Here is a 21,633-nt window from a genome sequence, read left to right on the forward strand (position 1 = left end):
GATGTTTTCCTAATACGTAAAGACTTTTCTAATGAGTTGGATACTGATATTAACTAATGTGATGTGGGTTTTCTTTGATATTAAATAACAAAATGTGTTACTATTTTGAAGATATGTTTAACTCCCAGTGAATCATTGCTTAAAAAATTTACAGCATCAAGCATAGATAATAGATCCCTTCAAATTGCAAGATAGATCAATTGGTTTTAATGCAACAGAGTATGGAAAGTTCACTGATATCGTTGGCTTCAGATTAAAATCATGACTAACCTTTAAGAAACTACCACTTACTGAGTTTTGGTGTTGTATTAAAGAAGAATATCCACAACTATCTGAAAATGTTATAGCAATGAATATATCTGTGTGACTTTTGAGAGTGATCTACTGTGCATGCCTGACTGATGAAAAGTGTGGGGAGGACAAATATGAGTTGAAGGAGATAAATTAGTACATCAAAATGATAAAATAAACTGGTGCATTCTGGGAATAATATTCATCGTGGACTTTGCCTTACCATTTGAGCAAGCAGTGGTCCAGACGGACAGACATGGAAGAGAATTGCTGTCCTCTCCCTCTTAAATCTTCATGAGTTTTCTTACTTCTTTTACTTTTCTTTCTTGGTAGCACATTTGTGACATTTTTAGCTTTCTTAAACTTTAATTAATGTATGGCATCTTATTATCCTGTTTTACACGGTAGGAGAAAAACAATGTGGAGGAAATTGAAGAGAAGATGGAGAGTTCTCTTCTCTGTGTGGGAAAAAAAAAAGCCTCTGACTAGAGTGACATCTAGGAATGCATTGTGTAATCATTGTTAGGGGAATTCTGGCAAACTGAGTTCATGCTAACACACCTGCAAGCTGGAAGGTACAAGCAGGGGCACCTGGGAGCCTCACCTCCTCCAAATGCAACTTAGTCGGTCTTAGCTCACAGGTCTCTGCATCTCTCTAGCATTCAGAGATTATTATGCCCCGTTTATGCAGCCCAGGTTTGATTTTCATAGTTGGAGGGAGGGTCCTCTGGTGGGATATCAGGAATACCAAGTGGCAGACAGAGCCAGAGGGTATTGTGCATAGAGGGAGTTGACATAGGGTTTGAAAGTCAAGAAGAAGTAACTGAACCCATTTTCCCTATTGAGACTCACTTGTTTCCTTACAGTCTGTTTCTTTAGTCTCTGGAAGAATAAACTTAAAGGAATGTTCATCATATGTGGTCTCTGGACCAAGTGCATCAGAATCATCTAGGGAACTTACCCAAAATGCAGATTTCTGGGTCCTTAACCAGTCTGCTGAATCAGACCTTCTGGGGACAGAGGAATCTGCATTTAGAAGAAACTCTCCAAGTCTTGTACACAATAAAAAGCTTAAGAACCACTGGCATTACAAGCTTTTTCCTGTACTTATTTTCAATGTATTTTTATCAAAGTGGAATGATCTAATTCTGATGAAATTCTGGACCAAAGGGAATGAATGAAAGCAGAGATAAAACAGCATATGAAGGGGCACCTGGGTGGCTCAGTCAGTTAAGCGACTGCCTTCGGCTCAGGTCATGGTCCCAGGGTCCTGGGATCGAGCCCCACATAGGGCTCCGTGCTCAGTGGGGAGCCTGCTTCTCCATCTCCCGCTCCCCTGCTTGTTCTCTCTCTCTCTCTCTCTGTCAAATAAATAAAATCTTAAAAAAAAACAGCATATGAAATCCCTCATGTATTTTTGTATTTAGGGTATTAATGTTTCTTTGACTGGTTGGAGAAAAATTAAATGCTCCAATTACAAAGTCTGAAGGGACTTTGTAGATGCTGGTTGTTAAAAGAGGATTCTGAAAACACATTATTTTTCTTTATCTTAAGGAAGGAAGACTTACATGTTTTGTCAAAAATGTCAGTTTCTGTGATTTTTGTGCTCTAGGAAAACTATCTGAAATCTGCCTGAACTGTGTATAAAATGAAGCTCTTAGGAAGATAAATGCTTGATCAGAAATGCTAACAAGTTCCAGGTTTTCTTTCATATACAGTTAAACAAAAAGTTCCATGTTGTCTCAGAGGATAGGAAGATAAAGAGTCAGATGAAGATACAGTTTACTTTCTTAGTTTGTATGTTCCCTTCTAACTCATATTTTGATTCATTTGTACTGCCTCCTAACTTTAATTTATGAGCTTCAGAATGTGACTGAGTTCAGTTCATGAAGAAAAGGTTTATAAATGTAGAGGTGAACTTTCAGCTTTGCTTGCACGAGAGATTACCTGTTTACTGTGTGGTCAACACGAAATGTAAACTAGGCGACTACACCACCATGTTATTTTAAGACTAAATGGAAAGAACTAACGGAGCATTTTTAGAATGGAAAATAGTCAATAAAACCAAATCTAAAATTAAAAATTAGACTGATACTAATTAAAATGGGCAAGGTCAGAAAATTCAAAATCTCTTTTCATCAGCAATTACACCTCCTTTAGATAATAGTTCAAAAATCATGTCACATGTCGCCAATAAAAAAATAAGGTGACATCCAATACTTTCTTAGTCAACTTATTTAATTCAGCTGAATTATTTCATTCTGTTGAGGCTATTAGTACTGATGTGGCTTTGTAGTTATAGACTGAAACATGAACTGATTGAATCGGGAATAGAGATGGGGCTGAAGCTAATGCTAGCAATGAGATCCAATGGCTCATTTGTTTTCTTTTAAATAGTTTTGTTTTTCCTTTTACCAAAGTTATAGTATGCTCACAGCCAAAAATTCTGAGCATGAGAAAGTGTACTAAGGTCACATTGCTGCATTTTGATATATGCTACATATTTTCTCGTAGTATGAATGCACACTGCCATTACACAAGTATATTTATGTATACATACTTGTATGTAATATGTATATGTGTGTACATATATGTGTGTACCTATCAAGAAAGCTGCTTAGTAAATTTGTTCACCAAACAATATTTTATAGACATCTGTTTATATATATATTTCTATAAAATTTTTATCACATTCCATTTATGATTATAGTTCTGCATAGTATTTTGTAATTTGCGTGTACCATAATAAAATTGATTCCCTTGTTAATGGGCATTTAGGTTGTTTCCACTGTTTCCGCTTTTGTAATCAATATACTGTAACCCCTTGCCTGAAAGTTTTCTTAGGATAAATTCCTGGAAGAAGAATTTCTGGGTTAAAGGGTATGCCCATTTAAGAATTTGAGATATAGGGCGCCTGGGTGGCTCAGTTGGTTAAGCGACTGCCTTCAGCTCAGGTCATGATCCTGGAGTCCCTGGATCGAGTCCCGCATCGGGCTCCCTGCTCGGCAGGGAGTCTGCTTCGTCCTCTGACCCTATCCCCTCTCATGTGTTCTCTCTCTCTCATTCTCTCTCTCTCAAATAAATAAAATCTTTTAAAAAAAATAAATAAATAAAAATTTGAGATATATTGTCAAGTTGTTCCCAGAAATGTTGTGCCATTTTATACCCCCCTCTTTTTTTTAGAGGGGGGGGGCAGAGGCAGAAGGAGAGAGGGAATCTTAAGTAGGCTTCACACTCAGCATGGAGCCTGATGGGCGGCTCCATCTCACAACTCAGAGATCATGACCTGAGCTGAAAGTAAGAGTTGGACACCTAACCGACTGACTCACCCAGGCGCCCCTGTGCCATTTTATACTCTTACTAGCAATGTCCTTGAAGATGATAACTTTGGAACATTATGAACAATACTGGGTTTGCTTAATCTCTTAAATCTTTGTAAATATAGCATGTCAAAAATGGGATTCTTACTTTAATCTTCATTTGTTTGATGTAGTATCTAGAGATTCCCTGGAGACTTTGTGTGCCCTGGGGATTGGTGGGCTGTGTAGTCATACCCTAACTTGGTTGGTATGCCTGACGTTCTTAAGACAGACAAGGGAAACAATGATTTCACCTGGTCACTAGGTGGTTAATGAACAATGTCTTGGAGACACAAGCCAGATTTGCTGGATGGAAAGTCACTTCTCCTTTTCCTTCCAAACTTTCTCTTTTAAGACCCAATATAAATAGCTCTTTCTACTCTTCTTTTCCTTTGCAAAAATAATAGCTTATTTGGTCATGGGTCCAAGGTTAATGACTTATTAAGAAGAATCCAGATCTTTGAAATACTAAGGAACTTGCTTGCCTGCCGTAGGGCTATGGGGGGAGCCCTGACCTGATCCCAGAAATACAAAATCTGGCTTTCTAAAACTTGGGAGGGGGTAGGTAGGAAGAGAAAGGAAATCCTTTCATTCCTTCTTGAAGAGTCACTCTCTCTCTCTCTCTGTCTTTCCTTCTCTTTCTATCTCTTTGTCTCTTCCTCCCTATCTCCTTCCCTCAATCTCTCTCAGTTCCAAAAGGGTCACTTTGGAATTTCTGCCCTCTGCCTTTTTTTTTATCAGAAATCCCATTTTTCATTAGATTTAGAAGTTTAGGAAACATTTGACTCTTAAGTGTTTACCACAGAACGTTGAGATCATGGTAGATAAATTTAGTTCATATATACATGATCACTTTTGGTCCTGCCCCAAAACTCTGAAGGATTTAATTCCCAGGGAGGAGCCACAGTGAACCCGGGTTTCCCCCTTTACCACAAAACTATTATTCTCAGTAGTTATTGGATTTTTAACTCTGGTTTCCTATAAGAAATTTAGTTCTGATCAACACCCTGTTATTTTATTAACCTAATGTTGCCTTCACAATATCTTTTTTTTTGTTTCATGCAGGCATTCTTACACCGAATGAACCAGTGTGCCGCATCAAAAATTGACAAAAATGTAACAGAAGAAACAGTGAAGGTGAGGAGGCGCAGTTGGCCCTCAACCCAAGTGCACATTCCCCTTTAGCTAAAATTTCATCTGTGGGATGTTACTCTAGGCTCTTCAGCTTCTCCTCTGTTCCAGGATAAGTTCTGCGCCAGTCACTTGAGTGGGCGACCCTGAGAAAAAGGGAAACGAGGGTTTGGGAAGAGAAACAGGGTGATGAGGATGGTGTAGAAGACATGGAGCAATTTTTTGCCAAGGCCTTAGGACAGTTTGAAAAGAGAAAGAAAAACAAACCCACAACTGAGAATCTCAGCGTCTGTGGGGGGTGGGGGCAGAGCCTGTGTGAGAGCATTGCCAGAGGCGTCTTGGGAAGGCAAGATGTGGACAGATTTGACTACCAGTCTCTGATCACCAAGAACAAACGATTTGGATGGTTCAATGGTGCAGAAACCGTCTGCATAATATCTTCAACTCAGAAACAAATGTATAAGCCTTTCCTTTGAGGCTGCAGGGAAGGAAAATGATGAAGAGTTTTGTAAAGGGGGAAGAGGTAAATGAAAATTAACTGCACTACCATCATTATTCATTTAAACTGTATAAATTATCATTGATATTTATTTTTGGTGCTGATTTGCCATTTTATTTTACTAAAAAAAATTCCCAAGGATTTTTATAGGCCCTTCTGACTATTTTTTCATAAATTAAATACTAACTTTCAAATTCTCCTTACCATGGGAGGATTTTAGTTTGTATGCTTTAGGTTGCAAGCAAAAGACACTTATTATTCAAATGACTTGAAGATACTTCGGCTCTCATTTGGGGACTCCAGACAGAAGAGAAGGTTCAGGACCTGTGACTCAGGGAGATCAATAAGTTTGCCAGGTTCTGTCTAGCTCTTCACTTTGCCATCCAGGTTATCCGCTTTGCCCCTTGTCTGGCTCCTCTCGCCGCTGACCCTGTAGCTGTCCAGCTGTCACTTCAGACACAGCCCCTTTCCAGAGGGGAAGAGGGCTGTCCATTCCAGGATGCCCTTCCAGAGAGCAAAGAAGCCCTTGCCCCCAAAAGCCTGCCAGCAAGTCCGCCTGCACTAGGTTATCTGCCACCCATTCTCACTAATGGGGTGGGGACTGTCATGCTTGGATTTAGTCACTCAGGCTTTTCCTGAGAGCCAGGAATAGGTTCCTGGTTCCCAGAGTTGTGTGGGAGTGGAAAGGATGTCCAGACAAAATTGGAGCTCTGCCCTCCGGGCAGGTAGGAAGGATAACTATGCCGCAAAGTTTTCAGCTTGGAGAGAGAATGCTGTACTCTCATGGAGTTTTGTGGGGGTTTTTTTGTTTTTTTTTTTAAACTGCTTCACTATTGCACTTACTTACATTTATTTGCAGATGCTGTTCTCAAACATTGAAGATATCCTCGCTGTACATAAGGAATTTTTAAAAGTCGTGGAAGAATGCCTACATCCAGAACCTAACGCTCAACAAGAAGTGGGAACCTGCTTTCTTCACTTTGTAGGATCAATTTCTGTTTATTTTAAAAGCTCTTCCCCACCCCCACTCCCGATTTTAAGGTTTAGCTTTTGGCACAGTAGAATGTGAGAATTCAGCATTAGAAGTAAAATGTAACACCAAAAGTTTGGGGTCTTTTAAGGCCAATGAAACCTTCCACTGAGAGCCAGAAAAGGGGTGAGGGCCTCTCACACCATCCATTTTATTCAGTGAAGAATAAACAGCCTTTTCTTTTTCCCAACAAGTTAGTTCTTCGCATCCTCTGTAGTTTTGAATTCTAATGAATATTCAGGCTGTTCATAATGAATGGATTTTTATGTTTCTCTCAAACATAGAGCATATCCCTTTTGAGGCAGAAAATCCTTACTCTTAAAATGGCATGATGAGCCTTTTGTGAGTCAGAATGTTCCCTTGTTAATCGACTGGTGACAAGCCTGCAGGTGAATCAGCCGTGTCACTCTAGGTACACAGATGCCTGAGTCTTAGTGTTTCTCAAGGATGGTTTCTCAGAAGGTTGTACTGAGTGGTGCAGAAGAAAAACCAGCCAGTCCTCAGTTGTTTCTTACACGTCACGCTCATGTGATCATTTCCGTCTCTTTGGACATGGTAGTTGAAATTATTTGTGCAATTGATTTATAAAGTAAAAAGACACCTGTAAAATGAAAATTGTTTTCAGAACTAAAGGGCATTCATACCAAAAAAAAAAAAAAATTCTATTTATACCATTCCACTGATGCTAATTTTCAGAATACCCACCTGAATTCCTTTCTTTACCAAATTGCTGTATAATTAATCTTTTATTTAAAAAGGCATAAGAGTATTTTATCATAGAAATCAATTTTTGTTTATTTTTATTTCTGTTTAGCCTTTAGAAAGGTAATGATATGTAGTTTCTAGGTCTGTATTTCTATATGTAGTGAGCAGACGCTGCATATATTCTTTTTATAATCAGGAAATATTTCATAAAGGTAATTAATATTAAATGGAGAGAAGCTCCTTGGCATAGGAAGATCAAGCCATGCTTTCTTTGGGCATGACTGGAAACCATGCATGTTTGTGTCCACTTAATCCAGACTGTTCCTTTTCATGAAAGAATTCAAATCTTCTGCCAGCTGGAGCATTTGCTTTCTTAGTCCAGGGCCGCACATGGGAATCTTGCACCCTGACATCCATTTCCTCAGTAACACACTATGAATCTGTCATCCATGAATTTAGCTAAACTATTTTTGAAGTGTGTTTCATTCTGGGTCATACCATCTCTTTTTTTTTTTTTTTTTTTTTTTTTTTAAAGATTTTATTTATTTGACAGAGAGGGACACAGTGAGAGAGGGAACACAAGCAGGGTGAGTGGGAGAGGGAGAAGCAGGCTTCCCGCGGAGCAGGGAGCCTGATGCGGGGCTCGATCCCAGGACTCTGGGATCATGACCTGAGCTGAAGGCAGACACTTAACGACTGAGCCACCCAGGTGCCCCCATACCATCTCTTGAAATAAGTAATTCAGTATATTTTCTACTGGCTATATAAAATAGCACTCAGTGTTGCTTTCCAAATGCATGTCTTGGAAATTTCAGAGGACACACTTCTGTTCCAATATTTGATTGATACATTTTCTGTGTCTTCCTCTTATTGGTACTGCTTTGATAGATACTAATCCTAGCCACTGAGAGAAAATCTAATGATGGAAGGATACTTAGAGATCATGATGGTGAAATTACTCCCTTTTCGAAAGTACCTCTTCTGTTGCAAATGTGAGGGTTGTTTATTTTGTTCCTAACTTGATCATTTTTAGTGACAGCTCCAAGCATTAGAGAATCTTTATGTTAATCCTGAATCTGCCTACCATTGCCCATCATTGATTGCCCTGGCAATTTCTACCCAGGGGTCTTAGTTTTGTGCTTTGGAGCTACATAGAGTTTTAAGTCTGTTACAATATGACAGCTATCTGAAAGTAGCTACCATTTCCTTACTTTATTATACTAACAAATATCTCTGTTTGAAATGACCTCTCATGTGTAGTGTCTCCAAAGTCCATCATTATCTTAGTCACTTTTTGCTTGATATTCTCCTGTTTGTCCATGTCCCTCATAAACACAACTGTCCAGATTGGTGCATACAAACTACAGGATACCAGGTCTCTCTATTCCTGTATGATCTGGCACATGCTTTTCCCTCTCCCTAAAATGCTTCCTTCCCTCTCCCTGCCTGGGAATGATGGATTGATTCATCTCTCTGGACCTTGCTCAGATATTACTTTTTTTTTTAAAGCTGTATCTGAATCCTCTCAGGAAAGCTAAGTACTTTCTTCTCTGTAATTTGCTCCTGTTTGGTTCATTTACTTATTATTGCATACATCATATTGGACTCTAGTTAATATAAGCTATCTTTTTTCCTAGGCTATTCTTCATGGATCAGAGAAAATTGATAAATAAACTGTAGAGCTCCCAAAATATAGTAAATATAGTAAACACTTTGGACACATAAAGCTTGTCCACAAACATCACACAGGTTAATCTTTCCAAATGGCTACTAACATGACTCTAACTTATCCTTATTCAAATTCACAGAAAGACAAGTTTCGTATCTACGATGAATATTGTAGTAACCATGAGAAGGCACAAAAATTGCTTCTTGAACTTAACAAAATAAGAACAATCCGCACATTTCTTTTGGTAAGTATATGTTTAAGTGTTACCATATGCTGTGATTTGTTGATAGGCTCACTAAGGAGCCAACGACTAGCATCAGTGTGGTGTAAAAACTACTCATGGAGCAATGCTCTAAATGTGTCCAGGCTAGGAGACTAGAGTCCTTTGATAAATGTAAGAAGCTTGTGCATGGGAAAACACTGATAATGCCCTCTCCTGGTTGACTATGAATTGTTTGTGAGAACCACAGATTCCTAGTGCGAGAAGACGTTTAGGCCAGAGTTCATCATCGCTTTTATATCCCTCAGCTCCCTAGGGTTTCATTTACTTTTGCTAAGAGAGCTGTAAGTGGGGCGGTCACAGGAAGGAAACAGATCCTGGGTATTGTAGAAAAGAAATTTAAAGATTGACCTTTCTTCTACATACATTCCTTATTCACTTTTCACAGAAAGAACAAGAATATATATTTAATTTCTTCAAAATGCATATTTTGGTAGTAATTTGGACAATTGCCAGTGAGGACCACATCGTAATTGTACAATTCAATAATATTTAGCAAATTGTGGAGTGGAGCAACCATCCCCATTATCCAGTTATAGAGATTTCCAGCACCCCAAAAAGTCCCTCATGCTTGTTCACCGCCCACTCTGCAACCACCGTGAACTCTAGGCAATCATTTGATTTACTTTCGATCTCCATAGTTTGCCTTTTCTGGATAGTTCATATAAATGGAATCCTTCAATGTACTTTTTTTTGCCTGGATTCGTTTACTGAGTAAAATGTTTTGAGGTTCATCCTCATTATAGCATATATCCATATGCCATTCATTTTTATTGCTGAATAGTATTCCATTGTATGGATATACCGTATTTTGTTTATCTATTTGCCAGTGTATGAACATTGGGTCAGCAAGCAAGTATGATTAATAATGGACCTTGAAGATCATTTCAGAGAGAGATATTTATTAGTACAGAAAAGTCAGGAAATGTCCATTTTGAGCTATTTTATAAACAATGCTGAGATGAACATTCACGTGCAAGTTTTTGTGTGAATAATTTTCATTCTCTTGGGTAGATGCTAAGAGTGGAACTGCTAGGTCACAGTAAGTTTATGTTTAAGAAACTGCCAAAGTGACTGTGCCATATACCCCAGCAATGTATGATGATTGCAGTTTCTTTTTATCTTTGCAAACACATGGTATTACCAGTTCCAAATATAGCTGTGATAGTGGATGTATAGTTTATCTCAAGGTTATTTTTATTTGCATTTGTCTCATGGCCAATGATACCAGGCATGCTTTCTAGGTTCTTATTAGCCATTCCACATATCCTGTTGGTGAAATGCTTATTCAAATCTTTTGTCCATTTTTAAATTGAGATGTTTATCTTATTGAGATATAAGTGTTCTTTATTTTGGAGACAGCTTCTGTATCTGATATATAATTTGTGAATATTTCCACCCAGTGTGGTTTGTTCATTTAAAAATGCTATCTTTTGAAAATCAAAATTCTTACATTTTGTTGAAGTCCGATTTATTAAATTTTTTTCATATGAACATGTTTTTGTTATATTTAAGAAGTCTGTATTTGGGTCTTATACTTTGTTAAGTTTATTACCAAGTGTTTTACTCTTTTTGATGCAGTCGTAATTGGAATGATCTTAATTTCATTTTTTTGGATTGTTCATTGCTACCATATAAACATTTGACTTTTACTTATTTTTGTTTGTTGTATATTTTTGTATTCTGTGGTTTAAATTCATGTATTGTTCTAGTAGTTTTTTTTTTGTAGATTCTCTAGGATATTTTACATATGGGATCGTGTCATCCGAGAGTAAAGACAGTTTTATTACTTCCTTTTCAATATAGATGTCTTTTTTTTTTTTTTTTTTAACCTGGGCTTTTGCACAGGTTAGAACCAGTACAATGTAGAATGGAAGCGATAAGAACAGACATGCCTGCCTTGTTTCTGATCTTAGGGGGAAATCAGTTTTTCATCATTAAATGTGATGTTAGCTGTAGGTTTATTTGCAGATGTCCTTTTCTGCTTGAAGAAGTTCTACTATATTCATAGTTTGTTAAGAGTTTTTATTGTGACCTTTTTGCCTTTTCCAATATAGGTGTTTAAAGCTATGAATTTTGCCCTACACACTGCGTTAGTTTTATTCCATAAAATTTGACATGTGTTTTCATTTTCATTCAGTTTTCGAGAATGTCTAGTTTCCTTTGTAATATCTTTAGTCTATTCTTTATTTAGAGTTTGTCTTGGGAGGCAGTTCTGCATGGGACTTGTGTCCCTGCACATTTTCTGAGCAGAGGAACTGACTGCCTTTGTTCTGGCCGATCTTTTAAAGGATGTTTATATCACCAACAGCCTCAGAAGGTGGAGATATTCTCTTCCTCCTAAGAGGCGGGCAGTCACGCTGGCTGCCCTCATGAAAGATACATGTTTCTTCGCTTCAGGTCTCCTCTCCTGGTGTCCATGTGCATGGGCCACCTGGTCTTCCTTGTCTTGCGATGTGGGAACTGATCTGTGGGAAACTGGCCCCAAAATAGTGATACTCTGGCTACCGCTATTGCTATAAGGAAAAAAAGTCCTATAGGGCGCCTGAGTGGCTCAGTTGGTTAAGCGACTGCCTTCGGCTCAGGTCATGATCCTGGAGTCCCGGGATCGAGTCCTGCATCGGGCTCCCTGCTCGGCAGGGAGTCTGCTTCGTCCTCTGACCCTATCCCCTCTCATGTGTTCTCGCTCTCTCAAATAAATAAATAAAATCTTTAAAAAAAAAAAAAAAAAAGTCCTATAGCTCTGGCCTAGGAGTGTCATGTGTTCTTCCAGCACCCATAAATCTCTGGCAGATTAACTTTTGAGCTTGCAGGTAGGGTAAAGTCTTAGACTCATCAGTTTTAACATTCTGTTATTTTATTTCCCAATATTGGAATTTTCCAAATTTCTTTCTGTAGTTGATTTTTTAAATTTAATTCCATTCTGGCCAGAGAACATATTTAAATCATTTTAAGGCATTTTTATGGCTTAGCATATGGTCTGTCCTGGAGTTTTGTTTTTTTTTTTTTCCTCTGTATGTTCCATGTGTGCTTAAAAACTATGCATATTCTGCTGCTGTTGGGCGGAGTGTTCTATAAATGTTAGGTCATTTTTGTTCATAGTGCTGTTTCTGTCTTCTTTGTCCTTTCCTCTAGGTGTTCTGTCAGTTACTGAGGGTAGGATATTGAAGTCTATAGGTATAATTGTTAAATTGTCTGTCTTGCCTTTCAGTTATGTCAGTTTTTGTTTTAAGTGTTTTGGGGCTCTGTTGTTAAATATGTATTCATTGAAAGTGCTTGTATTTATATTTCTATTGATCATAAAATGTTTTTCTTTGTCCCTAGGGATATTTCTTTTCTTAAAGTCTATTTTGCCTCATATTATTATAGCCATGACACTTCTTGTACTGTTTGTATGTTATATCTTTTTCCATTATTTTACTTACAAACTAGTTATGTCTTTCAATCTAAAACATGCCCCTGGAAGACAGTATATAGTCGTATCTTGCTTTTTTAAAAAATTTTATTTTATTTAAATTCAGTTAGCCAATGTATAGTACATCATTACGGATCTTGCTTTTTTATCCAGCCTGACAATCTCTGCCTTTTGATGGGAGTGTTCCATTCATTGATCTTTAATGTAATTATTGATATTGTTGTATTGACATGTACCATTTTATCGTTTTTTCTGTATGTGTTTTTTTCTTTTGTTGTTGTTGTTCCTCTGTTCCTCCTTTACCTTCCTTAGTGTACTATTTTACTTCCTCTGTTGATTTTTTTAAACTATATTTTTTAGGTTTTTTTGGGGGGGGGTGATTGCTCTAAGAACAATATTCATCTTAATTTATCAAGTCTATTTCCTGAAGTTGGTTATTGTTTTTTGTTTGTTTTGTTTTGTTTTTAGTAACTTTCCTGGACTTGATTTGAGGACCTGTGACTCTTGTATGTGCAGCTGTTATCTCTACTCAGGTTTTTGATTTATAATTTAGCCTTTCTTTTTAGGGGTCACTCCAGTGACTGTTTAACTTAGTTCAGTTGGTGATTTGTCAATTAACTGTCTTGTCTGTGGATCTATGTGTGAGTTTGGGGGGTGGGGGAGACATTCAGAGGGCAGGCAGTTTTCAAGTCAGATCTGGATTTTTCTTTCGCTGGGGATCCTCCCCTCCCCTTGGGTGTTTTCTGCATGTGCACAGTCTGGCACCTGCTCCAAGGAGGGCTGCAATCTTGGGCTAACAGAATTGTGGGCATTCTCCATTTTTCTTATGGAGTGTGCTCATTTTATTGGCAACACCCCCAGGTGTGAGACTTTTATTCTCTGCAGCCCCATCTGGAAGCCCCATCCGGTTTTCAGGGCCCCTGTCATGGGGCCACCGCAATAGAGCCACCGTTCAGGGTGCGCTGGGGAAGGTGGGGGAGGGGGAGGCAGGGGGAAGGTGGGAGAAGCTCAGGTGAGGATGCCATAGACTCCCACCGTTCTTACCTGAAAATTCAGCAGCTTTTCATGAATAAACACATCTCAATTTTTTGTTTGACTTTAGTTGATTTCCAGAGCCCTGAAATTGATATCTTTGACAGTTTTGCTGAGTGTTAGTTGTTTTTTGGGAAGAGGATTTACTGATCCCTTTTCTCTGCCACAGCCAGAAGAAGCTCCTATGCCACTAAAATTTTAGGGCCCTTTATATAAAGTGTTAGAACTTTGTCGTCTTAGTGAATCCATTTAGCTCTCAGCAGAGCTGACTGTTTGCCTTGGTCTAGTTTATTGACTGAATTGTGTCAAGCCCTGCCAGTAGTCTCAGAGGAGTGCTGGTTTTTAGATGATCCTACAGCACAGTCTGGTAGCAAACCTGGGCTTTTATAATTCCTGCCCTGGCACTCAGTGGCCACTAATTACCCAAATGACTTTAGGAAATTCATTATATTGCTGGTGTCATTTTCCCATCTCCATAAAATGGGGATAATAACAATCACCCTTGGGAAAACCGGTAAGAGTTTACAGATTTGGTGGTGGTATTATTTAGAGTACTTGGATATGCTGCCACCTCAATAAGTTGTCATCATCAGGGAAATCTCTGGGAGCTCAGGGAGGAGACATTCTTTATGTACACATTAGGAGAGAGCTGGCTTTCATAAGCCAGTCTAAAGTGGCAACCAATGTCTGCTATTATGAAGACAGTTCATAATCTATATCGTACTATTAGACAAGGAATTAACAGTGTGTTAAGCTGTCATGAATTTCTTAGGGTGCTTCAACCCAGAGCTAGGTAAAGGGGGTGGCCGCATTTGTAAGGGGTGCTAACTTGTGTAGGGATACTGAAACATCACTGGAAATATAGTGAGATGCACATAGATGTGTTTCATATGGTTCCCCTGGGGACAATACCATGCAGAGTTGGAAAGAATATTTTGATAAACTGATTGCAATAGGGGATGAGGCCCTCAAAGAGCATGCTTGAGTCAGAACACTTCTTTGCTGCCCCATCTTCTAAAGTGCCTGGGTGAAGTTAAAGTCATGGTGCTAGTTTTGCTGACTTGAATACACAAATTGCTGCTAAAGCCAAGTTGCTCAGGTTAGTGGGGCGGTTGTTCTGCTACCCTCAGTCTTTCCTTTTCATCCTTTCCTGCTCAGCACTTGGTCTCTCTTCTCAATGAATATAGGACAGTAGTAGTCTTAAAATGGTGGTCTAAAGGTTGATGAATCATCAGTATGATATTTGAGGGGCCCTTTTCTCCCTTTACTATGTATTTGTTAACTGCTTTCTTTTTGCCAGTTACTCTGATAGACATTGCAGAAGCAGGATTTGGCACAAGTTTCAAATCTTTTTTTTATTGATGGTCAAACTATAAACTAAAGACCAGATGCTTCAGGCTTTTTTTTTTTTTTTTTTTTTACATCAGAGTTGATTTTCTCTTCTATTTCATCTTACTCTGCTGATTTTGAGATTTCTCCATTCATCTTGCCTCTCTGGGGATCATATCTGACCTCCTTCTCTGAGATTGGCTGGCCAGTTTCATTGGTGAGGTGTTATAGCTGAAAGTGACTTAGCAATCACTTGGTTGAAACATGACAGTTTGACAGGTTTACAGGCAGGAAAACTAGCATTCTGAAATCAACCCGTTACATCACTAGTCAGTGGCAAAGCACGTATAGAACCCAGTTGTCTCTAGGCCTGCTCTTTACCCCACAACACAACACCACAATTCAACTACAACACAACTCCCTTTATAAGTAGGGTTGATCTGTGTATCTTTGTGTCTATTACTTATTCATCCATCAGTCCATTCATCTGTCTGTCCATCCATCCATCCATCTACCCACTCATCTATCTATTCCTCCGTCTCTATCCTATCTCTTTTTCCTCAGACTTCATAGTCAGGAGAATATATAATAATTAATATTCAAAACATATTTTAGTTTCTATAACTAATACGAAATGGAAAAATACTTCTCTTTGTCTTCTGTAAATGGTATTTGTGATTGCAAGGGCTCATCTCAGAGAAAGAAACTGTATGGAGACAGGCTTTCACAAGTTTTAGCAGAAGATTTTATGATAGAAGAAAATTTCATGGCTTCAGGTTTAAAAAATCGTAATTAATTATTTTTATCTCCACTGCAGAACTGCATGCTACTTGGAGGACGGAAGAACACAGATGTTCCCCTGGAAGGATATTTAGTAACACCAATACAAAGAATTTGCAAGTACCCTCTCCTTTTGAAGGTATTTTATGTGTTTATTTCACTGTAGTATTTTCCTTGTACCTGCATATTTTGCTGATGGTCTTTAAAAAATTTTTGTTTTAAATAATCGGATTTTCTAAAGAAAGGGCAGATCATGGTTACTAGGGAAAATAGCTATTTTGTCACATATGTATGGATTAGGAAACAAATCTTTTGGGAAAAGAGACTTTTAGTGCTCTTTGTAGAAAACATACTTGTTTGAGTTTTATTTAGAGTAAATGCATTAGTTTCAAGATAGATCCCATTAAGTACCTTATGACCAGTTTATATCGCATTTTATCTACAGGGTTCTTTATCTTAAGTAAATCTACTGTTGGTGTATTTTTTGACTTCCCCTAACATTGGTGTCTTCTTGATGCTAATGAAGTTAAAGTGAAGATTACATAATTTCAGAGCTTGATTTTTGAATCAGTATTATAGGGAATGGTATGGGTCACGTGGGACAATAAATGATAGGACGTAGAATGACAGTGCTAAGCAAATGCTGCCTCTGGATGACAGGTTATGTCCCATTAATGGTCGTAGGCCCATTGCCTCATTACAATGACCAAAAGTGTTATTGTGAAAAACATATTATGATGTGCTAATTATGCTTGTACTGCAAAAGCATGCAAATAGATTAGAATAGCAATTCTGGAAATGGTGGTTTTGGAACTATAACAGCAGGTTAGGCAGTTTGGGATAGTGGTTGAGCACATGAGCTCTGAGTTCAGATCCTAAGTATTCTGCTTACTAGCTGTGTGACTGAACACATAATCTAACCCCTTAAAACCTTGGCTTTTTATTAATGAAACAGAAATAATGATGATGGAATTGTAGCATATATCTGCAAGAATGTGTATAATGGATATGTATATCTGTTTGTGTATGTGTGTATATACATATATATGCATATGGAAAAGGTATTACATAAAAATAGTAATTGAGGGGCGCCTGGGTGGCTCAGTTGGTTAAGCGACTGCCTTCGGCTCAGGTCATGATCCTGGAGTCCCTGGATCGAGTCCCGCATCGGGCTCCCTGCTCGGCAAGGAGCCTGCTTCTCCCTCTGACCCTCCCCCCTCTCATGTGCTCTCTCTCTCTCATTCTCTCTGTCTCAAATAAATAAAAAAAAAAAAATAGTAATTGAACTGTTTTATGCAAATCATTTAGCACAGCATGTACTCCATATGTTAGCTATTATTACTCAAATATATTTGATTCTGATTTATTTTAATAGATTAACTACTACTTGCTCTCTAAATTTTTAAAATACTCCAATATGCTATGCACATATTAACTGGTGTTCTTATTGATTTACTTTTTGAGAAACAAATGTAAGGAATTTGAGCTAAAAATACATTTTTTTAACTACAACTTCCGTGAGTTGCATAACTGGATTTTTGTTAAAATTTCTTTGAAAACAATTTCTCCTTATTAAAAAGCAAGTTAAAATTGCTTGGTTAAGCCACAGAGAGAAGCTAACATGGGTATCTCCAGTTCTGCAGAGCTTTAGTGTGGTCTTCAGAAGGTCAGGAGGTTTGGTGCAAACCTGACTCCTATCTTTCGGAGAGTTCTTTCAGACTCCTGACTTGGTGACTCAGATCGCTTCAGCTATTCCTGGACCTGATTTTGGAATCCCGGGCATTTGTTTGTTTTAAGAGTCAGAAGGGATAGTGATATTAAGAGAAACACATCATGCTAGGTAGTCGTTCTAAATCGCTTCTGGATAGGGATGACCACCGGATGGGGTTGGCTGAGCTGACCTCTCAAAAGATAGAATCATGGACACATCCTTGCTTTGGAAGAAAAAGATCAACTCAGAGCACCTTCGAGAAGTGGAAAGATGACATCTTTCCCCCTCTTTGGATGATTATCTTCACAAAGAAACGTGAAGAAACTATTCACTGGTGTAGTAGATAAGTTGGTGTTGATAGTTTTGTTGTTGTTGTACCACTGTGCTGATAATCTCTTTGATTTTGGATGGTTTTATTTATTCAGAGAAAAACATTAGGGGATTAGGCTGTGTGTTAAAGAAAAGGTCGTATTTGTGGAACTTGAAATTATTGGTTTGGCCAAGCAGCACAGGGTTTTATTTTTTTTTATTATTTTTATTTTTTTAAAGATTTTATTTATTTATTTGAGAGAGAGCACGAGAGGGGGGAGGGTCAGAGGGAGAAGCAGACTCCCTGCTGAGCAGGGAGCCTGATGCGGGACTCGATCCCAGGACTCCAGGATCATGACCTGAGCTGAAGACAGTCGCTTAACCGACTGAGCCACCCAGGTGCCCGTAAGTGCTATTTTTTAAATTTTTTTTTTTAAGATTTTATTTATTTGCGAGAGAGAGAACGAGAGACAGAGAGCATGAGAGGGGGGAGGGTCAGAGGGAGAAGCAGACTCCCCGCCGAGCAGGGAGCCCGATGTGGGACTCGATCCCGGGACTCCAGGATCATGACCTGAGCTGAAGGCAGTCGCTTAACCGACTGAGCCACCCAGGCGCCCCCAACATAAGTTTTTTTTTTTTTTTTAAAGATTTTATTTATTTGACAGAGAGAGACACAGCGAGAGAGGGAACACAAGCAGGGGGAGTGGCAGAGGGAGAAGCAGGCTTCCCGCTGAGCAGGGAGCCCGATGTGGGACTCGATCCCAGGACCCTGGGATCATGACCCGAGCCGAAGGCAGACGCTTAACGACTGAGCCACCCAGGTGCCACCCCAACATAAATTTTTAAATCTTGTCTTGGGTGTTAGCTCCACAGAACGGAGTGTGAACATACTGAATGCAGGGTCAAAGTGTATTGCAGCATTTTCAACAGTAACAGACCTCAAGAGAGCATAACAACTGCATATTTTCCCACTGTATGTTAAGAATTAAGGAAATTCTTTTGAAGACTTGCCTCAGGATTTCTGTGATTGTGTTAGTTACATGATGATGGCAACTGTAGTAAAGAAACAAATGACTAATTAGAAAGCAATGTGGTCACAACTGTCTAGACAGTGGCTGAATATGTTTAATTTTGTGCTTCTAAACAACAAACAGAACCTTTTAATATATTTAAAAGATTAAAGATCACTCTTGCTCTGATATCCTGAATGGAAAAAACCATAAAATGCCAAAAAAAAAAACCCCAAAATCAAAACAAAACAAAAAAAAGCTCTTGAGGGGCATATGGCAATTCATTCATTGCAGAAAATGAACCTGAGTTATTGGTGAAAATAGCGTAAATTGTTCCTTTAGTGATGGAGTATCGTGGAACTTATAAATTTATTTTGCTAGAGTGTAAGACATTATTTAAAACTTTTGCTTTAATTCTGACGTGTTTTTATAGTTTCTCAAAAGTGTATTAGAAAATAAGGCATTTAAATTATTTTTGAAATTATGGGACATATTTATTTAAAGGCTTACTGTTCTGTTAAAGACTCTAGGAAGACATATAAAGTTGTATTTCTGTTGGAACAGCGGTCAATCTTATAAAAAAATTACATGCTGCCGGTGAGATATTTGACAATTTGAAAGGAGAAATCTAATTTCGTTTCTGAAAACAAAATAATTTAAAGGCCAAAAATTAAAGGAGCTGCAAGATGTGTATCAGAGTGACGCATATCCATTGGTTCAACCTTTCCTTTTTAATCTTAATCTTAGTGGAGTTTGTGATGTCACTTCTGCAAGTGGCTCTCACGATTTCTGCAGTTTTCATTTCCTGGTCAGTCTGAACCTGCTGTACGAGAAAGCTGAAGATCAAAGGGTGATTTGTTTTTTGTGTATAAACAGGAGTTGCTGAAGCGGACTCCGAGGAAACACAGTGACTATGCAGCAGTAATGGAAGCCCTCCAAGCCATGAAAGCTGTCTGTTCTAACATAAACGAGGCCAAGAGGCAGATGGAGAAGTTAGAAGTCTTAGAGGAATGGCAGTCTCACATTGAAGGCTGGGAGGTACATTCACTCTACTCAACGATGGAGCTTAAAATAGTTTTGTTACATCTTACGCTGTGTGTAGAATTGTGGACATTGGATGGAACCATAAATGGTCATTTTCCCAGATAATGTCAGAGAGCTGTAACCATTTCTGAAAAGTGCTGTCATTATTATTTTTTAAATATCTTTAAAGTGGCAGTTAATTGACTTAACATCAACCTGAAGGCTTTGTGATAGAGCCATCTAATACTGTGTGGGTTATAAGCTTTGGTAGTTCAGTATTTGTGCATCTTGATTATCCTTTTTCCTGCCTTCCTTTGGTCCATAAGTACATAGCCTGAGTCCTGGAGAGAGTAAGGACGGGGAATAACGCTCCATATGTGTTCTACGATAGTGTTATTTTCAGATTCTAAATTAGGTGTTTGATGAGGAATTTCGTTTTAAGCTCACTTAATCTCTAAATTTGAATTTCTTCATTTCTTAAATGAAGGAACCGTCTATGATGTGATTTTTAAGGTCCATTCAAGACGGTAAGTTTTATGGACTTATGATTCATTAGAGAAAGATTTTTTTAAATGATAAAGCAAACGAAGAGTGATATTCAGAATCTGTAATATGTTTTCATCTATGGTAACTTTGAATCCCCATTAGCACATGGGGTTGGAGCCCCGTACTATTTTAGTGCTATATAAAGCACAAACTAAAATTTTGTCTTTAAATTGGCTTAATTGGGAAGAGCATGAGCTTTCAACTGGGATAATTTATTTTTATAAAGTAAGCAATTAAGATTTTTTTTAAAGGCATAAAGAAGATTTAAAATGTTTCCAACCAAATAATGTATCACACAAAGCCAAGTGGATTGCCTTTTATCTTTAAGACGTTATAATTGACTGATTTGTTTCGTATCTTCAACATGTTGGTTTCCATTTGGATCTAAAATTATACCCACTCAGATCTGCAAAGAAACCCCAAACGTTGACCTCCGGGAATTCCTCTACTTATCCACCCTTCACCATGAAACTTTTCAAACGCTAGCTGGGATCTAAGCTTTCTCCTCATCTATATTCTTTGATTTCAAGTGTCCAGGGTGACCTCGTATTTCAGCATGAATGCTACTTATTTCAGTCGGTTAAAATGGCTGTGTGTTTTACAAATGATTCATGTTGATAATTCCTTTCCTGGGGAGTGGTTGTCCTGCTGGGTTGAGAAAAATGGACTGAAGTTTGCTTTTGTCGTTCTATTGTCACTTGAGCATTGGAAGAAAAACTGAACTTGCTTTAAATTGCAGGGTTTCTCATTGATATCTGCCAGGCCTTTTCCCAAAACGAAACCTCACAGATTCTTCTCGGCACTCTAGGGAAATGGAATCTGTCAGAATTTTGTTCCTCCTCAGGTATATCCTAAAAATTGTGTCTACTGCAGAAATAAGAGATTCTTTATAAAGGGTTGATATTTCTTGCACCGGGCATGCCAGTTACTCAAAGGAAGAATGTGTGTAGATCATACTATGTCCATATACAGCCCGTAACAGTGCGTGCCTCAATCTCACCAGCCTCACTGTATTTACAACAAACAGAGCACAAGAGGAAAATGGGGCATCGGGACAGAGGAAACGGGCTGCAGGAAATCAGATATGACTACAGTTCTAGCATGCACGGAGGAGATCATATGAGTGTTGGGTCTCAAAAAGGGCAGCAGTGCAGATTCTACTGAGGTAGGATTTGAATATGATTGCATAAGACCCAGCACAGCCATGCTGCTTTGGGGAGTTTTGGGATGTTGAGGGAACGCAGCTTGGAGGAAGGCTCAGCCAACTGGTTGGCAACTTGTGATAAGAATCTGATTCCCCATCTCAGTCCACCGCCTTGGAGAGAGGTGGGGAAAGCTATTATAGTACTCAGGCCTGGTCCCTCCCTGGAAGCTTAGGAGAAGCTTCTGATAGGACTCCAAAGGTGCCCAGGACCAAGGGGTAGTTCTATAGTTTGAATGCAGGCCCTGGGAGGGACGAGGCCTGAGTACTATAATAGCTTTCAGCCTCTCTGTATTTGCAAGAAACAGAGCAC

General features: G+C 38.6%; 1 protein-coding gene across 1 annotated transcript in view; it reads left to right on the top strand.

The window, feature by feature from the left end:
* The window catches only part of PREX2 (phosphatidylinositol-3,4,5-trisphosphate dependent Rac exchange factor 2), a 284,920-nt gene that overhangs the window by 60,732 nt on the left and 202,555 nt on the right, over nt 1–21,633 (top strand). The window contains exons 2-6 of the mRNA XM_044914225.1: nt 4,716–4,787; nt 6,140–6,262; nt 8,824–8,928; nt 15,558–15,659; nt 19,427–19,588. Coding sequence (XP_044770160.1) covers nt 4,716–4,787; nt 6,140–6,262; nt 8,824–8,928; nt 15,558–15,659; nt 19,427–19,588 — 564 coding nt within the window. The remainder of the gene's footprint in view (nt 1–4,715; nt 4,788–6,139; nt 6,263–8,823; nt 8,929–15,557; nt 15,660–19,426; nt 19,589–21,633) is intronic.

This window comes from Neomonachus schauinslandi, chromosome 4 (assembly GCF_002201575.2).
Source record: "Neomonachus schauinslandi chromosome 4, ASM220157v2, whole genome shotgun sequence".
NCBI classification, from domain to species: Eukaryota; Metazoa; Chordata; class Mammalia; order Carnivora; family Phocidae; genus Neomonachus; species Neomonachus schauinslandi.